Source organism: Phacochoerus africanus, chromosome 1 (genome assembly GCF_016906955.1).
Source record: "Phacochoerus africanus isolate WHEZ1 chromosome 1, ROS_Pafr_v1, whole genome shotgun sequence".
Lineage (NCBI taxonomy): Eukaryota > Metazoa > Chordata > Mammalia > Artiodactyla > Suidae > Phacochoerus > Phacochoerus africanus.
The window spans coordinates 58,933,719-58,953,981 of record NC_062544.1 but is presented as its reverse complement, the minus strand read 5'-3'; the positions used below and the strand labels follow the sequence as shown (position 1 = coordinate 58,953,981).

General features: G+C 40.6%; 1 protein-coding gene across 2 annotated transcripts in view; it reads left to right on the top strand.

Annotated features, from left to right (window-relative positions):
* The window catches only part of SPEF2 (sperm flagellar 2), a 174,072-nt gene that overhangs the window by 29,153 nt on the left and 124,656 nt on the right, over window positions 1-20,263 (top strand). For both annotated transcript variants that reach the window (XM_047767236.1, XM_047767225.1), the window contains exons 7-10: window positions 1,163-1,349; window positions 5,711-5,899; window positions 11,657-11,844; window positions 16,961-17,129. In XM_047767236.1, the coding sequence (XP_047623192.1) occupies window positions 1,163-1,349; window positions 5,711-5,899; window positions 11,657-11,844; window positions 16,961-17,129 (733 nt within the window). The remainder of the gene's footprint in view (window positions 1-1,162; window positions 1,350-5,710; window positions 5,900-11,656; window positions 11,845-16,960; window positions 17,130-20,263) is intronic.

Sequence of the window (20,263 nt, the reverse complement as noted above, 5' to 3'; positions counted from 1 at the left end):
GATTGTAAGTTATATTTTAAACTGAAAATATCAGTAATTATAATGCCATTAAACATAATTATGCATAATATTAAAATTCATTGTTTCTTGGCAAGTAGCATCATGACATATCTTTTATATATATATATATATATATATATATATAGACTTTTTTTTCCATTATAGCTGGTTTACAGTGTTCTGTCAATTTTATACCGTACAGCATAGTGACCCAGTTACACATACACGTACACATTCTTTTTTCTCACATTATCAGGCTCCATATCTTACGCCATTGTATTCTGTTTGCTTTTTAAAGAGCATGCAGGTGAGAACTGATTATTTGATCCTTATATACATAAAATGTATCTTTTACTGTGAAAGACAACTTTTGAATGAATCTATAAATTCTGTACTGAGCTACCATGTGTCTAGGTTGAGTGTGTTTGCTTTCTGTTGGTGAGGCCCCCTGCTCTTCCTGATCCTTTTGTTTTGGACACGAGGTAGGACACAAACCCTGAGGTAGATCTCACTTGGGTCTCCAGGGCTTGGGTGAGAGGCTAGATCAAACCTGTGCTTGGCATGGTGAGCAAGTCAACTTTCCACTGCTGGGCTTCCAGCAAGAGCTGGGCCGCTGCCCTGAGGAATTGGGAAGTTCCTGGGAGTTCACTGAGCAACTTGTACACACACGGGTGAGGGAAGAGCTGTAGTGGACAGATCCATCCATAGATGTCCTCTCAGGGTCCTGGCATGAGTGTACCTGGCTGAATTTTGTAGTGGATGCCCCTCCCTGACACCTGGGTTATCAGTATTGCCCTAGTCTTGACTCAAAGCAGAGGAGGTAGGAGGCCAAGAGCCAGCAGGAAGAAGAGGGAGAAAAAAGCAGTATCTCTGGGCCTAGGGCAGAGTGAAGGTCATGAGAAGTAAAAGCACAAGTAGGCACTGAGCTTAGAAAGAAGGCTTTGCTGAAGACCTCACACAGTCCAGAAATGGGGTGAGGCGAATGGAATTCATTGTTAAGCAGGGTCTCACACTGAAGTTCCAACATTTGCTTTAATGCTTGTGTCAATAAATGAACAGAGCACACAAGGGAGCCATCTCCTGAGGTCTCCCTCCACAGTCACAGGTAGTGGCCTATGATTGAGTTATTTTTTTAAATCTAAATAAAAACTATTGTCTTTAGTGCATCCAAGACTTCTTTAGATGCAGCAGGCCAGACAACTACTGATTTGTTAAACACTTATTCGGATGATGAATACATTAAAAAAATCCAAAAGCGCCTCGAAGAAGATGCTTTTGCACGAGAGCAGAGGGAGAAAAGACGGAGGAGACTCTTAATGGACCAGTTAATAGCCCATGAAGCCCAAGAGGTAAGATACTTAGTTGTCGGTTAAATAATAGTGCTGGAAGATTTGTATAAAATGTAGTCTTTTATATGCACATATGTGTATCTTATGTATGGATTATGCGCTACTCTGAAGCAATGTCACATTCTCACATCAAAATAGCAAATGCACTCAGAAAAAATCTACATAAAACATTTGCTAAAGAAACTAAAATCTGGTGATAGTTGTACTGGTGGTTCTGTGAACCGAAGGGAAATCCAGGCTTCCTATAAGCATGAAGAAGTGAAACTGTTTATCCTGGGGTCACTCCTTTCTTAGTGAAAAATCAAAGAATAACTGTCACTTCTTTGTGCCCAAAGGCTATTTCTTTCTTCAGATTCACATGTCTCCTTACTCAGTCAGCTTGAGAGTCACTCTTTTAATTAGAAGAATGACAAATTATGAAACTTAGATGATTAAAAGGTAGATTTTAAAGTAACTGTCTATTTCAAGTTGCCTTAACTAGCAATGGACTTTTGAACATCCTTCCATTTATATTACAAAACATCCATGTGTGTTGGCTGCTAGGCTTTTTCTTTCTATTTTTCTGCTTATACTCCAGGCCTGATATGTACCCAGAAAATAGAGTGAATGAATTCTTTCCGGCTTTCCTCACTTTCCACCAAGATGCTCGTAGCTTCAATTTTTTAGGCTCTAGCTGGAGATCTGTTCAGGGATCCAGCATCCTAAGGACCATTAAAGGGAGTCAATGCTCTGGCTATTTCCAGCAAGGGAACACTATCTCTGTGCTGCTTTTTCTCTGTGTCTGGAACACTGCCATCCCTGGAACCAGCCTGGGGCCCTGAGCAAAGGGACCTCTTCTCCAGATGCCTCCTTCCCATTAAATGGAGTGTCCCCACCTCCCTGTGCTGCAGACCCCAAGGGCCCCTGCTCCACAGAGGTGGAATGTGCCACAGGGTTGCTTTTCCGTCCATCCTCCTCTCCTCCAAAGGGAAAATGGGCTTCGTCGGGGCAAGGATTTCCTCTGCTTCCCTCAGTACCTGCTGCTTTTCAGGAGCATAACATCATCTCATGTCACTGCTGGATATTCTTATTCTGGTGCCATTTGTGCCGGATCTATCAGAAATGCCTCATAATGTCTGCTCTTGCTTCCAGGTTGCCATGGTTTCCTCCTGGAGTTTCTAGACCCTTGTTTTAGTTGGGCTTGTGAAGAGAGACCCAGAGACCTGGGCTCAGGTTGCTGTCTTGCCTAATTATCCATAAAGAAATGTACTATGTGGATGAAATGATGAGATATAAAGTTAGAAAGATCACTTTCATATTCTCAGAGGATTGGAGAGGGGTTGGGGGGAAGGCCTGGTAAGAGGCTGATGTGCCGTGGAGGGGTAGTGTCAGTGGAGACAGAATGGAGTAGGCAGGCAGTGCTTTAAAAACATAGATAGGGAGTTCCCATTGTGGCTCAACGAGTTAAGGACCCAATGTGGTCTCTGTGAGGATGCAGGTTCAATCCCTGGCCATAAAAAGAAAAATAAAAATAGGAGGCAAAATAGACTACTCTTTCAAGAGTTGTATTAGGAGTGACAAGAGGAATGAACTTAGGATGGCCCTGACATTTTAGGTCACAGAGTCATGGGTTTATAGGGTCATCAACGGAGATAGGGAAATACAGGGGAGGACCAGGTCTGAAAGGGGAGTTAATAAGTTTAGTTTAGGGCTTGCTGAGTTTCAAGTATTCCATAGGCATTTCAATGGAGATTTTCAGACTGCCAACTCATTTTTGGCTCCCAACTGGTACTGTGATCCTTTGGCCAGCATCTTGGCTAGTTCTTGGGATTTGCTCCAAGTATCTCTACCTTCCCAGAATCTTTTCTGGATCATGTCCTTGGAACTGGCATTCGGACAACAGGCCCCTCCCCTGTCTTTTAACTAAAAGATGCTTGAAGATTCCAGGTCATTCCTGCAGTGCCCTGTTCTTCCAGGAGAGCTGCTTGGGCATCTTTGGAGAATTAAGCAGTGGTATAGACCAGAGTAAGCTCTTAGCTCCAACTCATGGGCGAGGCAGAGGTCTTGGCGATCACATTGAGCATGTTTGGGATTATGTATCTGTGTAAGTCTTTCCCAAATAAGATTAAATATAATTAAAAGAGAACTGTAACTTCTATTATTTTCTGTTTTATTCAGTGCATATATTCATCATTTCTATTTTATTTCATCTATATTATGGGTTAAACAGACATCTGTAGGCTGCCCTGAGCACCTAACCATAACATATTTTTCTTTCTCTGAGAAAATAGATCCTAAATTCTAATAAAACTTTGGGGAAAAGTCTATTTCTAAACATGAAATTGTTGTACAATGGAACAAAAACATAAATATTTTTTCCACTAAACTTGCGGGTGCGGGCCTTAATACACTTGATGGTTCTTCATACTGAAACTTCATAAACATAGTACTGACTCAGCCATTCCACTGTAATTTCCTTTTCTTTTCCTATTTAATCACAATGTGTTGTCATCTAAGCACTCACCAAAACATATCCTACTTGTCCATTTCTTCATAAGGATAAGAACGACCGGCTCTAATCTCAGCAGCCAGATTGCCTTGCTGTATAAACACAGCCAAATGTAGAATATACCCCATACTAAATATAGAACTCAGTTGGAATGGTAAATCAAGGCTGTACTTTTAAAAAATATGGTTGTGACTGTGCCTTGTGTATCCCAAAGCACCCCAAAATATGGTAAACCGTTTGGGCTGGGCTCAGCTCTGTGCCTTTTGCTGGTCCCACCTGGCTTCCCGCAGGTGTCTAGGTCAGTTGGTGAGTCGGCTGAAGCCAGATGAGGCGAGAATTTCATCAACTCTGGCTGAGAAGGCTGGTGTCTCTGCCTCTCTACAGTTTTTCATTTTCTAGCTGAGCAGAAAATGTGGCAGTGGCAAAGGTCACAAGAGAATTAAGAAAGTCAGACCCAAAGTGTTTTGTTTTGGCTACAATCCCATTGGTCAATTCAGGTCACAGGTCCCCCCCATACCCATATTTAAGGAGTGGAGAAATAGATTATATTGCTTTTGTTGGGAATATCTGCAGGGTAGCATTGCAAGGCTGTGGGTGAAGAAAACCAAAGGACTTGTGGCCACTTTTACATTCGGCTTCACCTCTGTTACTGGATCTCAGAGGAAACAAATGATTAACATTAAAGCCTCGAGACTGTTATAACTAGATGAGACATATCTTTTGAAGTTGTTTATGATTTTATTTTTTATCTGATATATGTTACTAACAGAAAAAATTTCATGTCTATTTTCAATTGAACTGTTATTTCATCCACATTTTCATCTAATTCCCAGGTTCAGGTTTTGGCCTTTACCACAGAGCACTATTGTTATTGTGTCTTGATTCTGAAAATATATTTACAGTGTTTCTCCCATAATCTGAAACAGTATCGCTAATGATGCCACATTTTCTTCCTAAGCAATTGGATTGGGGAGTGTTAAATGGACGACTCTTAACGTTTACAAATTCCTCCAAGTCTTCCTCTTGAGAACTTTAATACCCCCTCCTTCCACATGATGTCTCTGTTTAGACAGAGTGAGAGAGGCTGACGATGTCTTGGAGATCCTCTTCCACCTAAACCCCTCATTTCACCTGTCCAGAGATCGGCCGGGCAAAAGCAAATCGCTTGCCCACAGCCACACAGGCAATTAATGGTGCAACTAGGGCTGCAGTGGCCAGGGCCCCTCATCCCCCAGTTTAACGCTTCTTCCATTGTTTACTTACTGATTCCCATTCTGTTCTCTTAAAATATCCAGGGAAGCCAAGAGAAGGCATCTCATTTCTCTCTCAGATTATAGTTGCTCTGTTTTTTAAGATAAGCAGGAGGGCACTTTTCTTTAGCCTCTTCTCCAAGCTCCCCATTCTATCACCTGGGTATTGAGATGCCCCCACTGGGAACTGATTAGATCTGCTGGCTTCAGCCAGACAACACCCACATGTTTTTACAGCTAGTGTTTATGTTAAGAGGACATATAGCACAATTCCAAATCCTGAAAACATGCTTATAAATTGAGAATTACACCCTTTGTTTATAAAACCTTGAACACAATTGCCCAGTTTATATTTGGTCCTATTTTAAAGGAAGTGATAATTCACTTTGAAAAACTGATTTGCAAGACCCTATGCTTCTGGATATCAGAATTACAACACCTTTTTGAAGTTTTCGTTTCTATAGCTTGATTTCTGCTGTGTTCAAATTTAAATCAAGTGGCAGAAATTGATGCTGGTGAATACTATGCCTTTTACACATGATTGATGTAAAGGCTTCTTAGCTGGGTGGGGAATGTGGGTATCTGTTGCCCTAACGAAGACTTGGCTCTGCTGGTGTTTCCAGGAGGCCTATCGGGAGGAGCAGCTGGTCAGCCGGCTGATGCGGCAGTCCCAGCAGGAGCGCAGGATCGCCGTGCAGCTCATGCATGTCCGTCATGAAAAGGAAGTTCTATGGCAAAACAGAATTTTCAGAGAAAAACAGTATGAGGAAAGACGGCTCAAAGATTTCCAGGATGCTCTCGATCGAGAAGCGGTAAACAAGACCTCCCTTAAAAATCTTTCTAAGGTTACTTTTGATCCTTTCTACCAAGTCAGGGTAAGCAAGGCTGCATTTTGTTGCCAAGCATTTAACGCGTTAATTTTTTGTGTGATCCTTCATGGCCTCTACTTTTGAGCAACTGTCCTGACAATGCGCGTAGCGTCTGCATACTGTACCCTCTCCCTTTTGTCTTGATTCTACACACATTTAATTTTCACCGCTAGTCCTTAGGTCCACATCTCTGGCTTTGTGTATCTGAAACTCTCCAGTATATTCCTCAAGAAGGACCCATGGAAACAATATTCCCTGAATGCTTGTACATTGAGAAAAGCATGTACCTTTTATATTTGGTTTGCTGTATGGAAAATACTGAGTTCACATGTTCTTTCCTGGAACATCTTAATTACATTATTCTACTTTCCTCAGGTATAAAGTGTTGCTCTAAGAAAGATTAATGGTAATCTAATTTTTGTTTCCTTGAGTCATTACTCTTTTTTCTAGATGCATAAAAGACTTTTCTTTTAAGTCCACTAAGTTTCCTGGAATGTTATTGGTGTTCCTTATTCTAGGTGACTCGGAGAATAGTGTTCTAGGTGAATAGTGAGAAGAATTTTAAGCTTCCCCCTTTTAATTAGACACCATTAGTCTTTAGTAAGCAATTCCTTGCTTTCTGATAAAACAACATTTCCCTGGCCCATATTGTATTATTCCTTCCTTAGAACTAGAATAAGCCATTTATCTAGAGTACTGTGGTCATTCTATTTCTAGAAGACAAGATGTGGGGCCAGGTATGCTCTCTGGGCCACCATAACATCATTGTGTCTGGGCCTCTTATGGTTCTAAAGATCAAAATAACCAATCTTTTAATTATTTAATACATTAACATTTTCCCTTATCTTTATATATGTCCCTTCACCACAATACATTTGTTTTATCATGGGATGTATAGGGATCAGTCCTTGTCTATTTCCTATTGGGGTTGTTTCAAATTTATTCAATCCATTAGTCCAGGTTTGATTGAAGAAATATAAAACTCATGTGAGTGGCATTTTAGATGGCCTGTCTTTACTGTCATAAAAAATTCATAAAACCAGGCTGAGGAGAAGAGAAAAGCTTACAGCAAATAGCAAGGCAATGCTTTATTTATCAGCTTCATAGTTTCCACTGTGATAGTCCAGAAAATGAAATACAGCTTTTGCTAAAATTATGCAATTTTCAGAAAATGTCATTTGGAAAGTACTGTCATCTCCAGAGTCTGGAAAATGGTGCTTTTACCTTCGCAGAACAGACATAGCCGAAACGTTAGGAGTAGGACAGGGAGCCAAACCCCATGGATTTGAGCAGCAGGATCTCAAGTGTCCTCAAGAGCTGAATTAGCTGAATAATTGTTTCACCCCTCCTTTTTTACAAGAGTAAACTTGGAGTGGACTGAGTGGCATTTGCCTACAGTAGAAATAAGTGCCTACTTGCTAAATATGTTTGCTTTGCAAATCCGGTTAATTCAGTGCAGAATAGCAGGGCACTGGTCTCTACAGTAGGACTGGTCTCACTGTGATCAGAAACACGACCTGTTCTTGCTTCAGCTGGGCTCGCGCTGACTTCAGAGATTGGGACGCTCCATCCGCTAGAGCTTCAGAGGCCAGAGTTGTGAGGCTCCGAAGTCCCTGAAAAAAAATGCATCCCTGCCTCTTATATGATTACCTTTTCTCAAAGCTGAGGGATCAGCTTCTCCAGCATCCCCCCCACCTCTTCCTTCGAGGAGGCTTGGTTTCAATTTGAATGTATCACCTCCTCCAGCAGGAGTGGCTGGTGCCTAAGTAGGCGCCAAATAAATAAATCTTACTACCTACAGCATTGTGATTCTGCTGCTTTATTTTTTTTAAAGAAAGACATTTTTTAAATTGCTGTGAATTTTTCATTGTTATTATTCTTGTAGCTTTGATTATTGCTTGTGCTGGGAGAAGGGAGAACATTCTAGAAGTAATCTTAAATTAATTGAGATTTTTAAGGTTTGTCCATGATCCTCACAAGCTAAGAATAATATTTCATATTATTATTAATATTAACAGTATTGGCTTGCTGCTTTCTGCTGAGTTCTGCTGTGGAAAAGACTCTCCTGGTTTCCTCCTCCCCTGGCTGCTCCTTCTCCGCCTTCTTTGTAGGCTTATTTTCCTCAAACACCAAAGCATTTAATGTCAGGGTTCCTTAAAGCTTAGTCCTAGGGCTCCTTCTCTTCTCCTCTATGTTATTTCCTCAGAAAACCGTCTTACCTACAACCAGGGGGATGTAATTACTGCAAGAGCTGGGCATCTCAAATGCTTATGACTCTGCCTCTGAGTGTGGATCCATACGTTCAACTGCCGTCTTGATATCGCTGCTCCTAGATCTCAGAGAAAGTATAAATTCAACATGTTAAGCCAGATTTAAAACCCTTATGAATAAACTGGACTTTCTCAACTTTCTGTATTTCAACAAATGGCATCACCATGTATTCAGCTGGACTTGTCCAAAACCTCAGCGTCCACTTGATGCCAGCTTTACCCTCGTTCCTCCAGATGCAAAACATCACAAAGTTCTATCAGTTTCATGTACTAAATAGCTCTTCAGTTTGTCCATTTTTCTCCATGTCTAACCACCACCTAGTCTCTGCTACCACTGCCGCTTTGGTCTCCTTCATCCATTTTTAGTGGCAACCACAGGTGCGGTGTGCAAGCACCTAACGTTCTTTGTCTTTTAAATCAACCTGTGCTGATCTCTGATAGCCCACCTCTCCCCCCAGCCGCTGGGGGCCCAGTTCATAGACCCAAGTCATCAGGGAGACACTCCAGGCATCAGGCAGCCCAGCTTCCAGCCACACACTCCGTCTGTGGCACAAGTCCCGCCTTTGTCATCCGTCCCTGTATGCCCCCTTTGCGGCTTTGCTGCTCCCCACGAGCTGCTAGTGAGTGGGCTGCCCATCTCTTCCTCTTTGGTCAAACCTTCCCTTCTGTTTTTAAGTGACCTGGGCCAATTTGCCTTTGAATTTAGCCTTTTAATGTGAAGCAGGAGCCTCCACTAGTTTCTGCTTTTGCATCCTGCAGAAAGTCCCTGAAGCAGGAGGGAACGAGGGCTTCTGTCTAGCTGTTAAAATGATGAAAGGGGAAAGGTAGACATCTATCTATATCCATATCCATATCCATATCTATCTATATCTATATAACTTATCCAAAATGTCCACCCTACTCTCGTCTCCCCAACCATTCTCCACTCTGCAGCCAGAGTCTCAGATTTGATCACTGCCCTCTTACTCAGAAACCCATCCCTGGCTTCCAGATCTCTGCTCATAAACTGTCCCTTCCATCCCCTTGACTCTGGCCACACTATTCTGCTCTCACATCCCCGAACAAGTCATTTTTCCCGCCTTTGGCTTCTTCCCGCATGCCTTGCCCCAGGTGACACCCATCCTGCAGAGCTCCTGCCCATACCATGCCCATGCCACTCCTCGTCTAGGTCCAGTCCAGCCTCCTATTGTGTCACACCCATGCCCCGTCTCTTCCTAGTGACTCTTGTCGGGGTGTGTAACTATACCTGTATTTGTGTGCTTTTTTGACCACCTCTCCCTCCGGGTGTAAGGCCCCTGAGGACCAGGGCTGTGTTTGCTTCTGCCCATCGCTGTTTCCCCAGGGCTTGGGCCAATGTCTGGTACATTGAAAGAAAGAGAGAGGAAGAGGAGGGGAGGGACAGGAAGGAGAAAGAGAGAGAGAGAACTTAGTGTTTTTCCCCATCTGGAGTTTTTGTTTTGTTTTTAGGTTAAACCTGCTGATCTTTGAGAGCAATTGGACATCTATTCTATATTCATTAAAACAGTTCCCAGTTTCAAAATTTCACTGCCACCTACTATTATTAGCAATAATTCGTTGCAGTAAGGAATTGGTGAGCATTCACTTTGAGTCCAGCACGGGGCTGTGATGCTTACATGCATGTTTATAACGGCCACTTGCAGTGGACCGTGTCCTTCCTTTTCTACATCTGACATGTCAGGAAAATGAAACTCGGAAAGCTCAGAGTCACACAGCTTGTCGGTGGTGTAGCCGGAAACACAGCGGCACTCAGACTCCAGAGTCCAGGCTCATCACCGCTGAGATTTACTGCCTCCCACAGACTTCCTTTTTCCTTTTTCTTTCTTTCTTTATTTAGGGCTGCAACTCACTTTGCTGTAATGGGACCGGAAATTGTGGTGGGTTTAGCAGGGGGCACAGAGTGGGTAGAAGTAGCAGCCTGAATGGCTAGAAAGAGAGAAGAAGGTCCTGGTGTGAAGAGCAGGGAGAAGGCTGCTATATTCCTGCATCTGCAAGTCAAGGCTCACTTCAAGGTGTTGATTTCATCGCATCCTAAATATCCCCACATGCTTTACAGGAACTCTGGTAAACCCAGGCCCCAAACCCATCCTATGTTTTATGTAAATTCTCCTCTAACTGCTTCTACTCTTTAGATTCCTCTTCCCTCTGAACTCTTCACACTTTAAGAAGCAAGCCATAAAGCACTGTATTTAAACTCTATACTTTGTGCATGAAAACAGGGCCTCCAAAACAATACAATAATTGTATAATCCTGAACCAGCCAAAAGTACAGTATTGACCTTAGAAGTCACTCAGCCTAACTCCCCTTGCAGCACAAAGAAAACAAAATTAAAAAAAAAAAAAAAGTAACAGAAGAAATGGACCTTCCGCTCAGTTCAGTGGACGCTAGCAGCCCGGCATCGTTCATTTAGTCACTAGTGAATAGTTTCATGATAAGAGGGATTCTCTCTGACAGTTTTTCTGTTAATGCCAAGTCTTCACTATCCTCGCTTCATATTGAGGCAGTGGAGACATAGGGAGGCTCCGATTGGGCCAAGGAGGCACCGCAGCAAGTACTTGACTTCTTGACAGGCTGAGGCTTGTATTTGACCACAACTCCTCCAGACCCAAGGTGACCTCCATTTTACCCTTGCTGGTAAATTCCAGGAGGCAAGTCTTGTTTCTGGAGCATGTTCACCCAGGATAGAATTTTCAAGGAGCTGGCACAACTATTTGAAAAGAGACATTTGGCCATGCTGAGTTTGACCTTTGCACTTTGCACGAAGAAAGCATTCCCTAAACAAAATAATAGTGCAAACCAGGCAGATGGTGATGCCAAACTGTTTCAGTATTTCCTTCCTTTCTGCAGAATGGATGTTACCCACTTCTTAAGGCCCTAACAGCAGAAGGTTTTGTTGTCTAAACACATTTAACATTTGCTGGCAAATGTGTGATAGGCTTAAGCCAGAATACTTGGGGACTCTGCAAACAATTTCCTAAGTATAAATCAGTAGTCTCCCACTAAAAGACAAAGGGCGGGGGCCAGAGCAGGTGTGTCGGGTTAAGGCTTCTGCAAATGGGCACAAAGGAGCGTCTTGGGTCCTGCACAAGCTTACCTGGTTCTCTGTGAGCCTAGAACTTAGGACTTATTTTTAAATACTTAAGATCCAATTTATTGTACATCCGGAGAGTACACTTTTCTCTGTACTGTGTTTTGCTGGTGTTTTCAATACTGTCTTTGTCATCATATTCTGTACTTAATGTATTCAGGAGAAAGTACTCTCTCATGATTTATTTTTATTCCTGCTATAGAGGAGATTTCATCCTTTTTAGAATTTTTTTTTTTTTTTTTGCTATTGAAATGATGACATTGTTTTTTACTTGAATCATTGCACAGTGATGGTGACTTAAAAATATGTCTTTGCCTTCTTAGGCTTTGGCCAAACAAGCCAAGATTGATTATGAAGAACAAGCTCTCAGAGAGAAGGAAATGCATGAGCAGATTGCTGCGGAAAGAGTGCAAGCTCGTTACAAAAAGCATTATTCAATATGTGCAGAAATTTTGGATCAAATACTTGATTTGTCCACTAAAGTGGCAGACTATCGAATGTTGACAAATAAGTAAGTATTAGTTTTGAATAGTTAATACAATAAAGGCACCACAGAGAATGAGAAAAGGATAAGACTGTAGATAGATGCTAAGTTGATAAGTAAAAGAGGCAACAATATTTTATAAAAGGAAGACCAGGAAGTGGAGTCCAGGATACCTTGATTACTGACATAATTCACCCACTGGCTAGCCTTATTTAAGGTGTGTTTGTATGTCTTTAACATTTAAACTTTGTATCTAAAGCCTCTATAATTTACAGACAATAAATTATAATAATCTATTTCAAACCTTAGGAACCTCCTAGAAGACTGGAATTACTTAAAGATTATTTTACTAATTGTTAAATCTATTTTCATTGCACTTTCCTTCTAAAAGAAGTCAACCTATTTGTAAGGAAACATTCAATAATGCAAAAAATATTATGAACAGGCCAAAATAAGAACAGAGGAAAATCCAAATGAAGTAGAAAGCTAGGATTATTTAAACACAGTTATACATGTAGCAGTATATTTGCCAGTTACTACAATGGAGCTGCAAATTTTATTGGCACTTCCAGGTGGACGGAACAAAAAGGGAAACACTTTGATGATGTCCTGTTCCATTCTAATTCTTTACAGATACAAAAGTCTTCTTGGTCCTCAGTTCATAATAATAGTTTTCTCATGTGGCCTCACATGAGGTACACCTGAGTAGCACAGTAGCTCTAGTAGAGAATGACCGCAGCAATGACTCTAAAGCAAATATGGATGTGGCTTCGGGGACCTATTTCTTGTGATGTCCTTTGCTGAAAGGTGGAGAATTGCATCACAGTGGATCTCAGTGAAAGCAGTTCCACGAGGTCAAGCATAAGGCACCCCACTTCAATTTGTGCACCTCTAATGTTACCTAGACTGAGATCTGATTGAGAACCCACAGTGAAAAGAAGGAAAGTCAGGTGATCCTCAGGGTCAGACAGAAGGGAGGAAAAGCATCTAATCACCTTGGACTTGATGGGTGCTTTCTCCATAGCTCTCTCCCCGACTGCCATATAGAAACTGCTAAACGAAATGACACCATGATGAGGCCATTTTGAAGATAAAGCTCTAAGGGTACATTTGAGAAAAAGAAAATAAATAACACTGCAGAGTGAAAGAAATTAAAGAAAAAATGTTTAACAGTACTTTTTAGATTAATAGAAATTAGAAAGTTTAGCAATCATAAGAACAAAATAATGAGGAAGGTAAATGACAAAAGGTTAAAAAGGAAAGGTGATAACAGCATGTTCTAATGGTAGAAAGTAGACAAAATTGCAAACGGTCAATGTAGTAAATGTAAAAACATGGTATAAGATGGTTCACAGGGGAACAAAGTACAGATTGATTTCCCTAACAAATAAAGGCTCATAATTCAAAATTAAGATGTAAATGCCAATCCCATTCTGCTCTGGGAAAAGGGAGTAGATGCATTCTTCCCTGCTCCTCCCCCAATGAAAAGCCCTGGACATTGTATATGAATCAAACCTAAGAAGACTCTGAAGGTGAACAGAAGAAGTCAGACTGGCTGGTGACCTCAGGACTTGCAGAACGACACAGGAGTGAGCTCCCTGGATGGTCTTTTTGCCTCACTCGTCCCAAATTGGAACTGAATACTCTGGCAACAGAATGCCTCTGTTGCCAGAAATCCCAATGGTGCCGACAAAAAAATAGCCTCAGTGAAAACCCACTGTCTATCTCCAGTCAAAGAACAAGTTAAGGAGCACCCTAGCAGGATGGAAAGCTTTTAAACAGTAATCAGGAGTTCCATCATAGCTTAGCATATTGAGAACCCGACTAGTATCCCTGAGGTTGCGGGTTTGATCCCTGGCCTCGCTCAGTGGGTTAAGGATCCCGCATTGCTGCAAGCTTCTTAGTAGGTTGCAGATGCCGCTTGGATCCCCTGTTGCCATGGCTGTGGCTGGCAGCTCTAGCTCTGTTTCAACCCCTAGGCTGGGAACTTCCATATGCAGTGGATGTGGCGCTAAAAAGACAAATAATAATAATAAAAATAACTGCCCTTCTCCAAATACCACACACACAAAAATATAGCCCCCCTCCCACCCATGCAAGAAAAGACCAAGGAGGGAGCCTACCTTCCACCCTCACAAAGCAGTAATGTGGGACTCCATCACCCCCACCAGTGTGGTTTCCCAGAGGCCAAGTAGAAAGCAATGTATTGGCCACTCCTCCCCTCCCCACGGGAGTGGGTGTTACAGGAGCCTAGGGAGGGTCAGGACTTTCACCACTGCCCAGCCGTCACCTCAGTGGAGACCAACACGGGAAGCCAGAATTGCCACCTTCTCCCAGCAGTAGAGAGGATGCCCTCCCCCTGGTGGCAAGGAAGGCCAAGTGGGGACCTCTGGACCTGTCAGTAACAGAATGGCTCCTTCTCTCTCCCCTGCCTGAGCAATGACAAAACCTGGCTAAAACAGAAGGTTTACACAAGATCTGGAGTCATACAACAGAATCCAAAAATGTTACTCAGTGAAAAAGGAGTCATACCAAAAACCAGGGAGAGCTCAGGGGAGTTCCCCTCGTGGCACAGTGGTTAACGAATCCGACTAGGAACCATGAGGTTGAGGGTTCGATCCCTGGCCTTGCTCATTGGGTTAAGGATCCAGCGTTGCTGTGAGCTGTGGTGTAGGTCAAAGACGCGGTTCAGATCTGGCATTGCTATGGCTGCGGTGTAGGCCGGCGGCTACACCTCCAATTAGACTCCTAACCTGGGAACCTCCATATGCCGAGGGAGTGGCCCTAGAAAAGGCAAAAAGACGAAAAAAAAAAAAGAACCAGGGAGAGCTCAAACTGAATGTAAAAACTGAATATGTAAAATTAAAATTCTAGAGGTGTTGATATCATACATTTTAAGTGGGCTTTTATTTGGAAATTCGAATTGTCTCAAAAGGCAATATGTACATTCCTATAGAGAGGTTGAAATTGTGTCTCCCCAAAAAGAAAGTATATGTTAAAGTTCTACTCCCTTAACCTCAGAGTATAAGCTTATTTGGAAATAGTCATTGCCGATTGATTGGTTAAGATGAGGTCCGCTTGTGTAGGGAGGGACCTTAATTAAATATGACTGGTGTCCTTATAAGAAGTGGAGACACATAGGGAGAATGCCATGTGCCTGCAAAGACAGAAGGTCACACAGCTGCCAGTCAGAGAATGACAAAGAGCCTGCCTGCAAAGAAGACTGTGGGAAAAGTTTCATCGAATCGCATTTCTGTGAGCGCCTCTGTTGGGAGAGGTTGTGGAAATAGTCCCAAGAGCTCTGGCTGGGGGCCAGCATGAAGGGAACCAGATGTAACCACCTGTCCTTGAGGCAACCTAGAGTTTCCTTTTCGCCCAAAAAATATTATTTGTATGTGGAATAGGTGTCTTAAAAATCAAGTTACACAGCACAACTTAGTACACTGAGGATTTTTTATTTTGATTATTGGAATATTTCACAGAAGCATACCCTAGTCTGTCTTTTATTACTCTGTAAATCCTGCCTCATGAAAATTAATACAGAAAATATATTGGTTATATGAAGGCATTTTTATTTTAATGAAAAAGCACATAGAATTTTAAAGTTCCAAAAGTATTGATATCATTAACTTTTAAATGTCTTTTATTTGAGACAGAATACAATTACATATGTTAATAAGATCTTTTTAGACTGCACTACTAACAGCCAAATAAACTCATGTTAATCTCCTATGTACTTCCCTAAACAAGATGTTATTTTTTTTCTAAAGCCCAAGAATATTTTTGGTATCAGCTTACTTACATGAACTGACCTTTGTTAGGATTGCTTTCTAACAAAATTCTCAATATTCGGATCATAGGATATTAATTCAGTAATTGCAACATCAAGTTTTGGACAATATACAAGCTGTTCATTGTTTACTTCACTGCAGGAGTCAATGCCATTTCAATAATTCTGATTTTATAATTTTTCTATGCCAGAGCGTATTAACTTCTAAACTTCCATAGTTTTATAAAATAATTTTTAGCAAGTATAAATATTTTATTAAAAGAAAACATAATTATATGTGAAGTTTACATTTAATTGAAATACTACTTCATCATGGAGAAACATACATAATGTGAGATTCATCATTTAAACTATTTTCATGGTTTTTAACCATGTGTAAGTTCAGTGGCGTTAGGTACAGTCACACTATTTTGCAACCACCCCACCATCCCTCTCCAGAACTTTTTCAATCATCTCAATCTGAAATGCTGTATCTATTAAATAATTCCCCCTTCCCTTGCCTTCCAGCCCCTGGTAACCTCTAGTCTGCTTTTTGTCTCTACGAATTTGTCTGTTTTAAGTCCCTCATGTAAGTGGAGTCATACAAAATTTATCCTTTTGTGTCTGGCTTATTTCATTTAGTGTACTGTCTTCAAGGTTTATCAGAATAAAATGAAATGCTGCTTTTTAGGTTGTAATTTCAAGCTGCAGCCCTACTATTTTTAGAGAACTGCATCTGAATCATGTCAAGTGCTTTCCTTCCTTTGCACATTTTGTTCCTCTTGGAACTGTTTTCCCATCTCTGCATCCTGTTACTTCCAAGTCATTCATCTGACTTAAATAGAAAAGTTACTAAAAAATAATTGTAAAGGTTATCAGATGTGCAGTGCCAATAAGACCACCATACATTAGATTTTTCTGTCACAAGTTATCTGCAAATATATAAATCAACTGTCATCTTAAAGGGACCTTGGAAGGTCTGTTCATTTTGCATAGGTGGAGACTGGTACTGGAGCATTTAAATGATTTCCAAACATTACCGAGCCATTCAGTATCACAGCTGGAAATCAAAGGACCAAAGTTTTGTGATAGTGCTCATTATTTTTAGGTCTTGGGATTTTTTTTTTTTTTTTTTTTTTTTTTGCTTTTAGTGCACAATCCAAGAAAGTTTGAAGAACCAGTGGCTTTTATTCATCTATTCATACCTACTAAGCTTCTGCCATTTTCCTGGCTTTAGGAATGTCATAGTAAGTGGAGCCTCTAACCTTAAACACTAGACCACAGGGAATGAATATAGTAATAGACTGAGATTTAAGATGTATATTTAACTAACCACTGATTCATCTCTACCTTTTTTTTTCCCTTGCTATATAGCCTGATTCCATATAAGTTGATGCACGATTGGAAGGAATTGTTTTTTAATGGAAAGCCCATATATGAGCAAGCCTCTCTTAAGCATCTATCAGCTAAACCCTCTACAGAACAGCTCATAGAACTGGAGAAAAGGGACTTGCTAGATAACAATGATTATGAAGAATATAAGGTATATATGAAATAATTAGAAGGCAAAGAATAAATGTTTCTTTAGCATTAATTTTGTGATATTATTTTTCATCCATATTAATAAAACTGGGCATTTTATATTTGCATCTGCCCTTGGTTTAATTTATATTTATAGTGCTAACTTTTAAAGGCCTAACCTATTCATAATCTATTATCTGCTACTTCCAGGAATATTAAAGAGTGGTCTGAAAAAAGCCAAATGTAGTACATTGTCTGGGTAGGTAGATTTCAGAATTTTAAACAGGTTTTAATTTCTCAATTAGCAATTTTCTTTGTGTAAGCTGCTACCTTTGCTTTAGAACCCCTGGTTTAATGTATTTCTCTAGTAATTTATCTAAATAGCATCTTGTTTTTGGAGGCAAATGGAAGAGAAGGAAGTTCGAATTTTCTGAGTAGCATAGATGCAAACAAAATTTTATTCAACAATTTTTAAAAAGTATGGGGTGCCAACCGTGCTTCTTAGAAGAGCCACTGAGGGAGTTCCTGTTGTGGCTCAGAGGTTAACAGACCTGCCTAGTATTCATGAGGACGTGGGTTCATCCCTGGCCTTGCTCAGTGGGTTAAGGATCTGGCGTTGCCCGTGAGCTGTGGTGTAAGTCGTGAACACAGCTCAGATCTCGCATTGCTATGGCTGTGGTGTTGGCCAGTGGCTACAACTCCTATTCAAGCCCTAGCCTGGGAACTTCCATGCACCAAGGGTGTGGCCCTAAAAAGACAAAAGACAAAAAAAAAAAAAGAAGAAGAAGAATCGCTAAAAACTAGGGATAAACAGACCAAGGTCCCATTACTGGAATATGCTAACTGCTAACTGTGAGAACTTAAGACCAGTATTTTAAGTGCTAAGAGAATTGGTCTTACAATTTATGAAATGGGGATAATAATATGACTGTGTTATTTTACTGTTATGAAACTTAAGATAATATGCATTAAACACTTAGTCAAGTGCACTGCATTTTGGATGCAAATAATATGTATTCCTTTCTTTCCTCACCACTCTGCCATCCCTATCCCACTTCATTTCACCTTTAGTAGGAAAGATGTGAAATGAATAGTGATTGGAGAGGAGTCCCAGGTAATTCCTTAGCAATGAAGTAAAGGATGAGGCTTTTTATTATTAGAAATGTTATTGAGAGAGTTCCGGAAGGGTAGCAAGTGCAACCTGAAAAAAAGAAAAGATGATTGGTCCCAATCATTTGTTGGTATTTAGCAAATACTCAACAAGTGTTTGTTGAAAGGATGCACAAAGAAAATGAATGGATGACAATGAACTTTGGGGCAAAGGGTAAAATAACACTAATGTGTAAATATTGAAAGAAGATGAGCTTATGATAAAAAGATAAGGAAAGAAAATGAGATTAAATGTACACCATATTTTAATTGGATGAATCTATATTTGTATCACTAAAATAATTATTATTTATTAAGGATTGACCAGAACCTTACAAGATATATGTGCATATTTATTTTATGTAACTGTAAATATACCAGATCTAGTAGGTCAGTCTAAAGAACCATGCTACATAATAAGAGGCTTTGACAATATCAAACTTTGTGAAGATATTTCTTTCTATTGTGAGTTACAAGTCATTTTCTTTGACAGCTTTTGCTGATTCATGAAATATTTATTTCTAAGTTGTTTCTTAACCATCTCTATCTACTATATTCTTGTCGCTTTCATATATCAGGAGACCTGGTTGTCTGCAGCTTAGCAAAGATTTGTCTTTTTAATTTTTTTCTTGTTTGGGAAATTGTTACCACAAAAACATGCTTGTCTCACCCACATCCTGAAGCAGCCAGTATGTTTCTTTTGCAGGAAATTGTAAACATTTGTTAGGAGTGTGTGAACATCTGGTAATGCAATTTATTTTGTTTATGGCCTTTGCTGTTTTCCTAGAAATGAATATTACCTTAGGCTTTCTTTTTTTTTTCTTTTGTCTTTTTAGGGCAGTACCCACGGCATATGGGGGTTCCTGGGCTAGGGGTCTAATTGGAGCTGTAGCTGCCGGCCTACACCACAGCCACAGCAAGCAATGCCAGATCCAAGCCGTGTCTGAAACCCACACCACAGCTCACAGCATCGCTGGATCCTTAACCCACTGAGCGAGGCCAGGGATTGAATCCACAACCTCACGGTTCCTAGTTGGATTCGTTTCTGCTGTGCCATGATGGAAACTCCTAGGCTTTCTTATAATGTGTTTATATGCTGTGTTCTTTTTGATTCTGTGATGGAAAATATACCATGTACAGGTATTAGGGTAGATTGCAAACTATCCTATTATCATTCCCTACTATTAAAGCCTTTGTCTCTTCAGATATTTGTTAAATGCTCCTGCACATAAGTAAAAAATGGATATTTCAACTTGTAAAATATGTTATATGGCTCAAGGAGGCTTTCACAGGAGGCAGACGGTCAACAAATCTGGCTTAACTACACATCTGACTTAACTGTAGAATAGTTGCCCACATTTGTCATTGCTAACTGCTCAGGATTTTTAATCCTTCAAACACATACTTTAGAAATTAATCTTTAAAACATTTACATCCTTATCATACCTTATTAATGTTCAGAGCCACCATCCTTAATAGAACTGATATTTCCTGGTTTTGAGCTCATATTTTTGAATCCAAGCTGCATCTGTGACCTACACCACAGCTGCAACAATGCCAGATCCTTAACTCACTGCACTGGGCCAGAAATCAAACCGGCAATGCCACAGAGATAAGCCAGATCATTAACCCACTGCACCACAACAGGAACTCCTGAGCTCATACTTCTAAAGCTCTGTTAGACTAAGCTATCATGTTTAAAAATTTTAAATGTTACACCTAGAAATTAGCATAAAAACAAATTTTTGTTCATATGCATGTCATAGAGAGCTGCCAAAAATTTGATTCTTCTTTTTTCACATTGTTTCCCCGTCATTATACTCTCTTTATAGAATGGCTACATGTGAGAGAGCTCTGGTCCAGGAACGATGTGGCCAAAAGTGTCAGTTGTCTCTCCTAAGAAGGAGGCAGGATCAGCATCATGAAGCAGCCAGACCCTACTGGGATTCCCAGGCAACTGCTGTAGGATAACAAGTTATTTAGTAGAGAGTAGGGAAGAACCCCCAA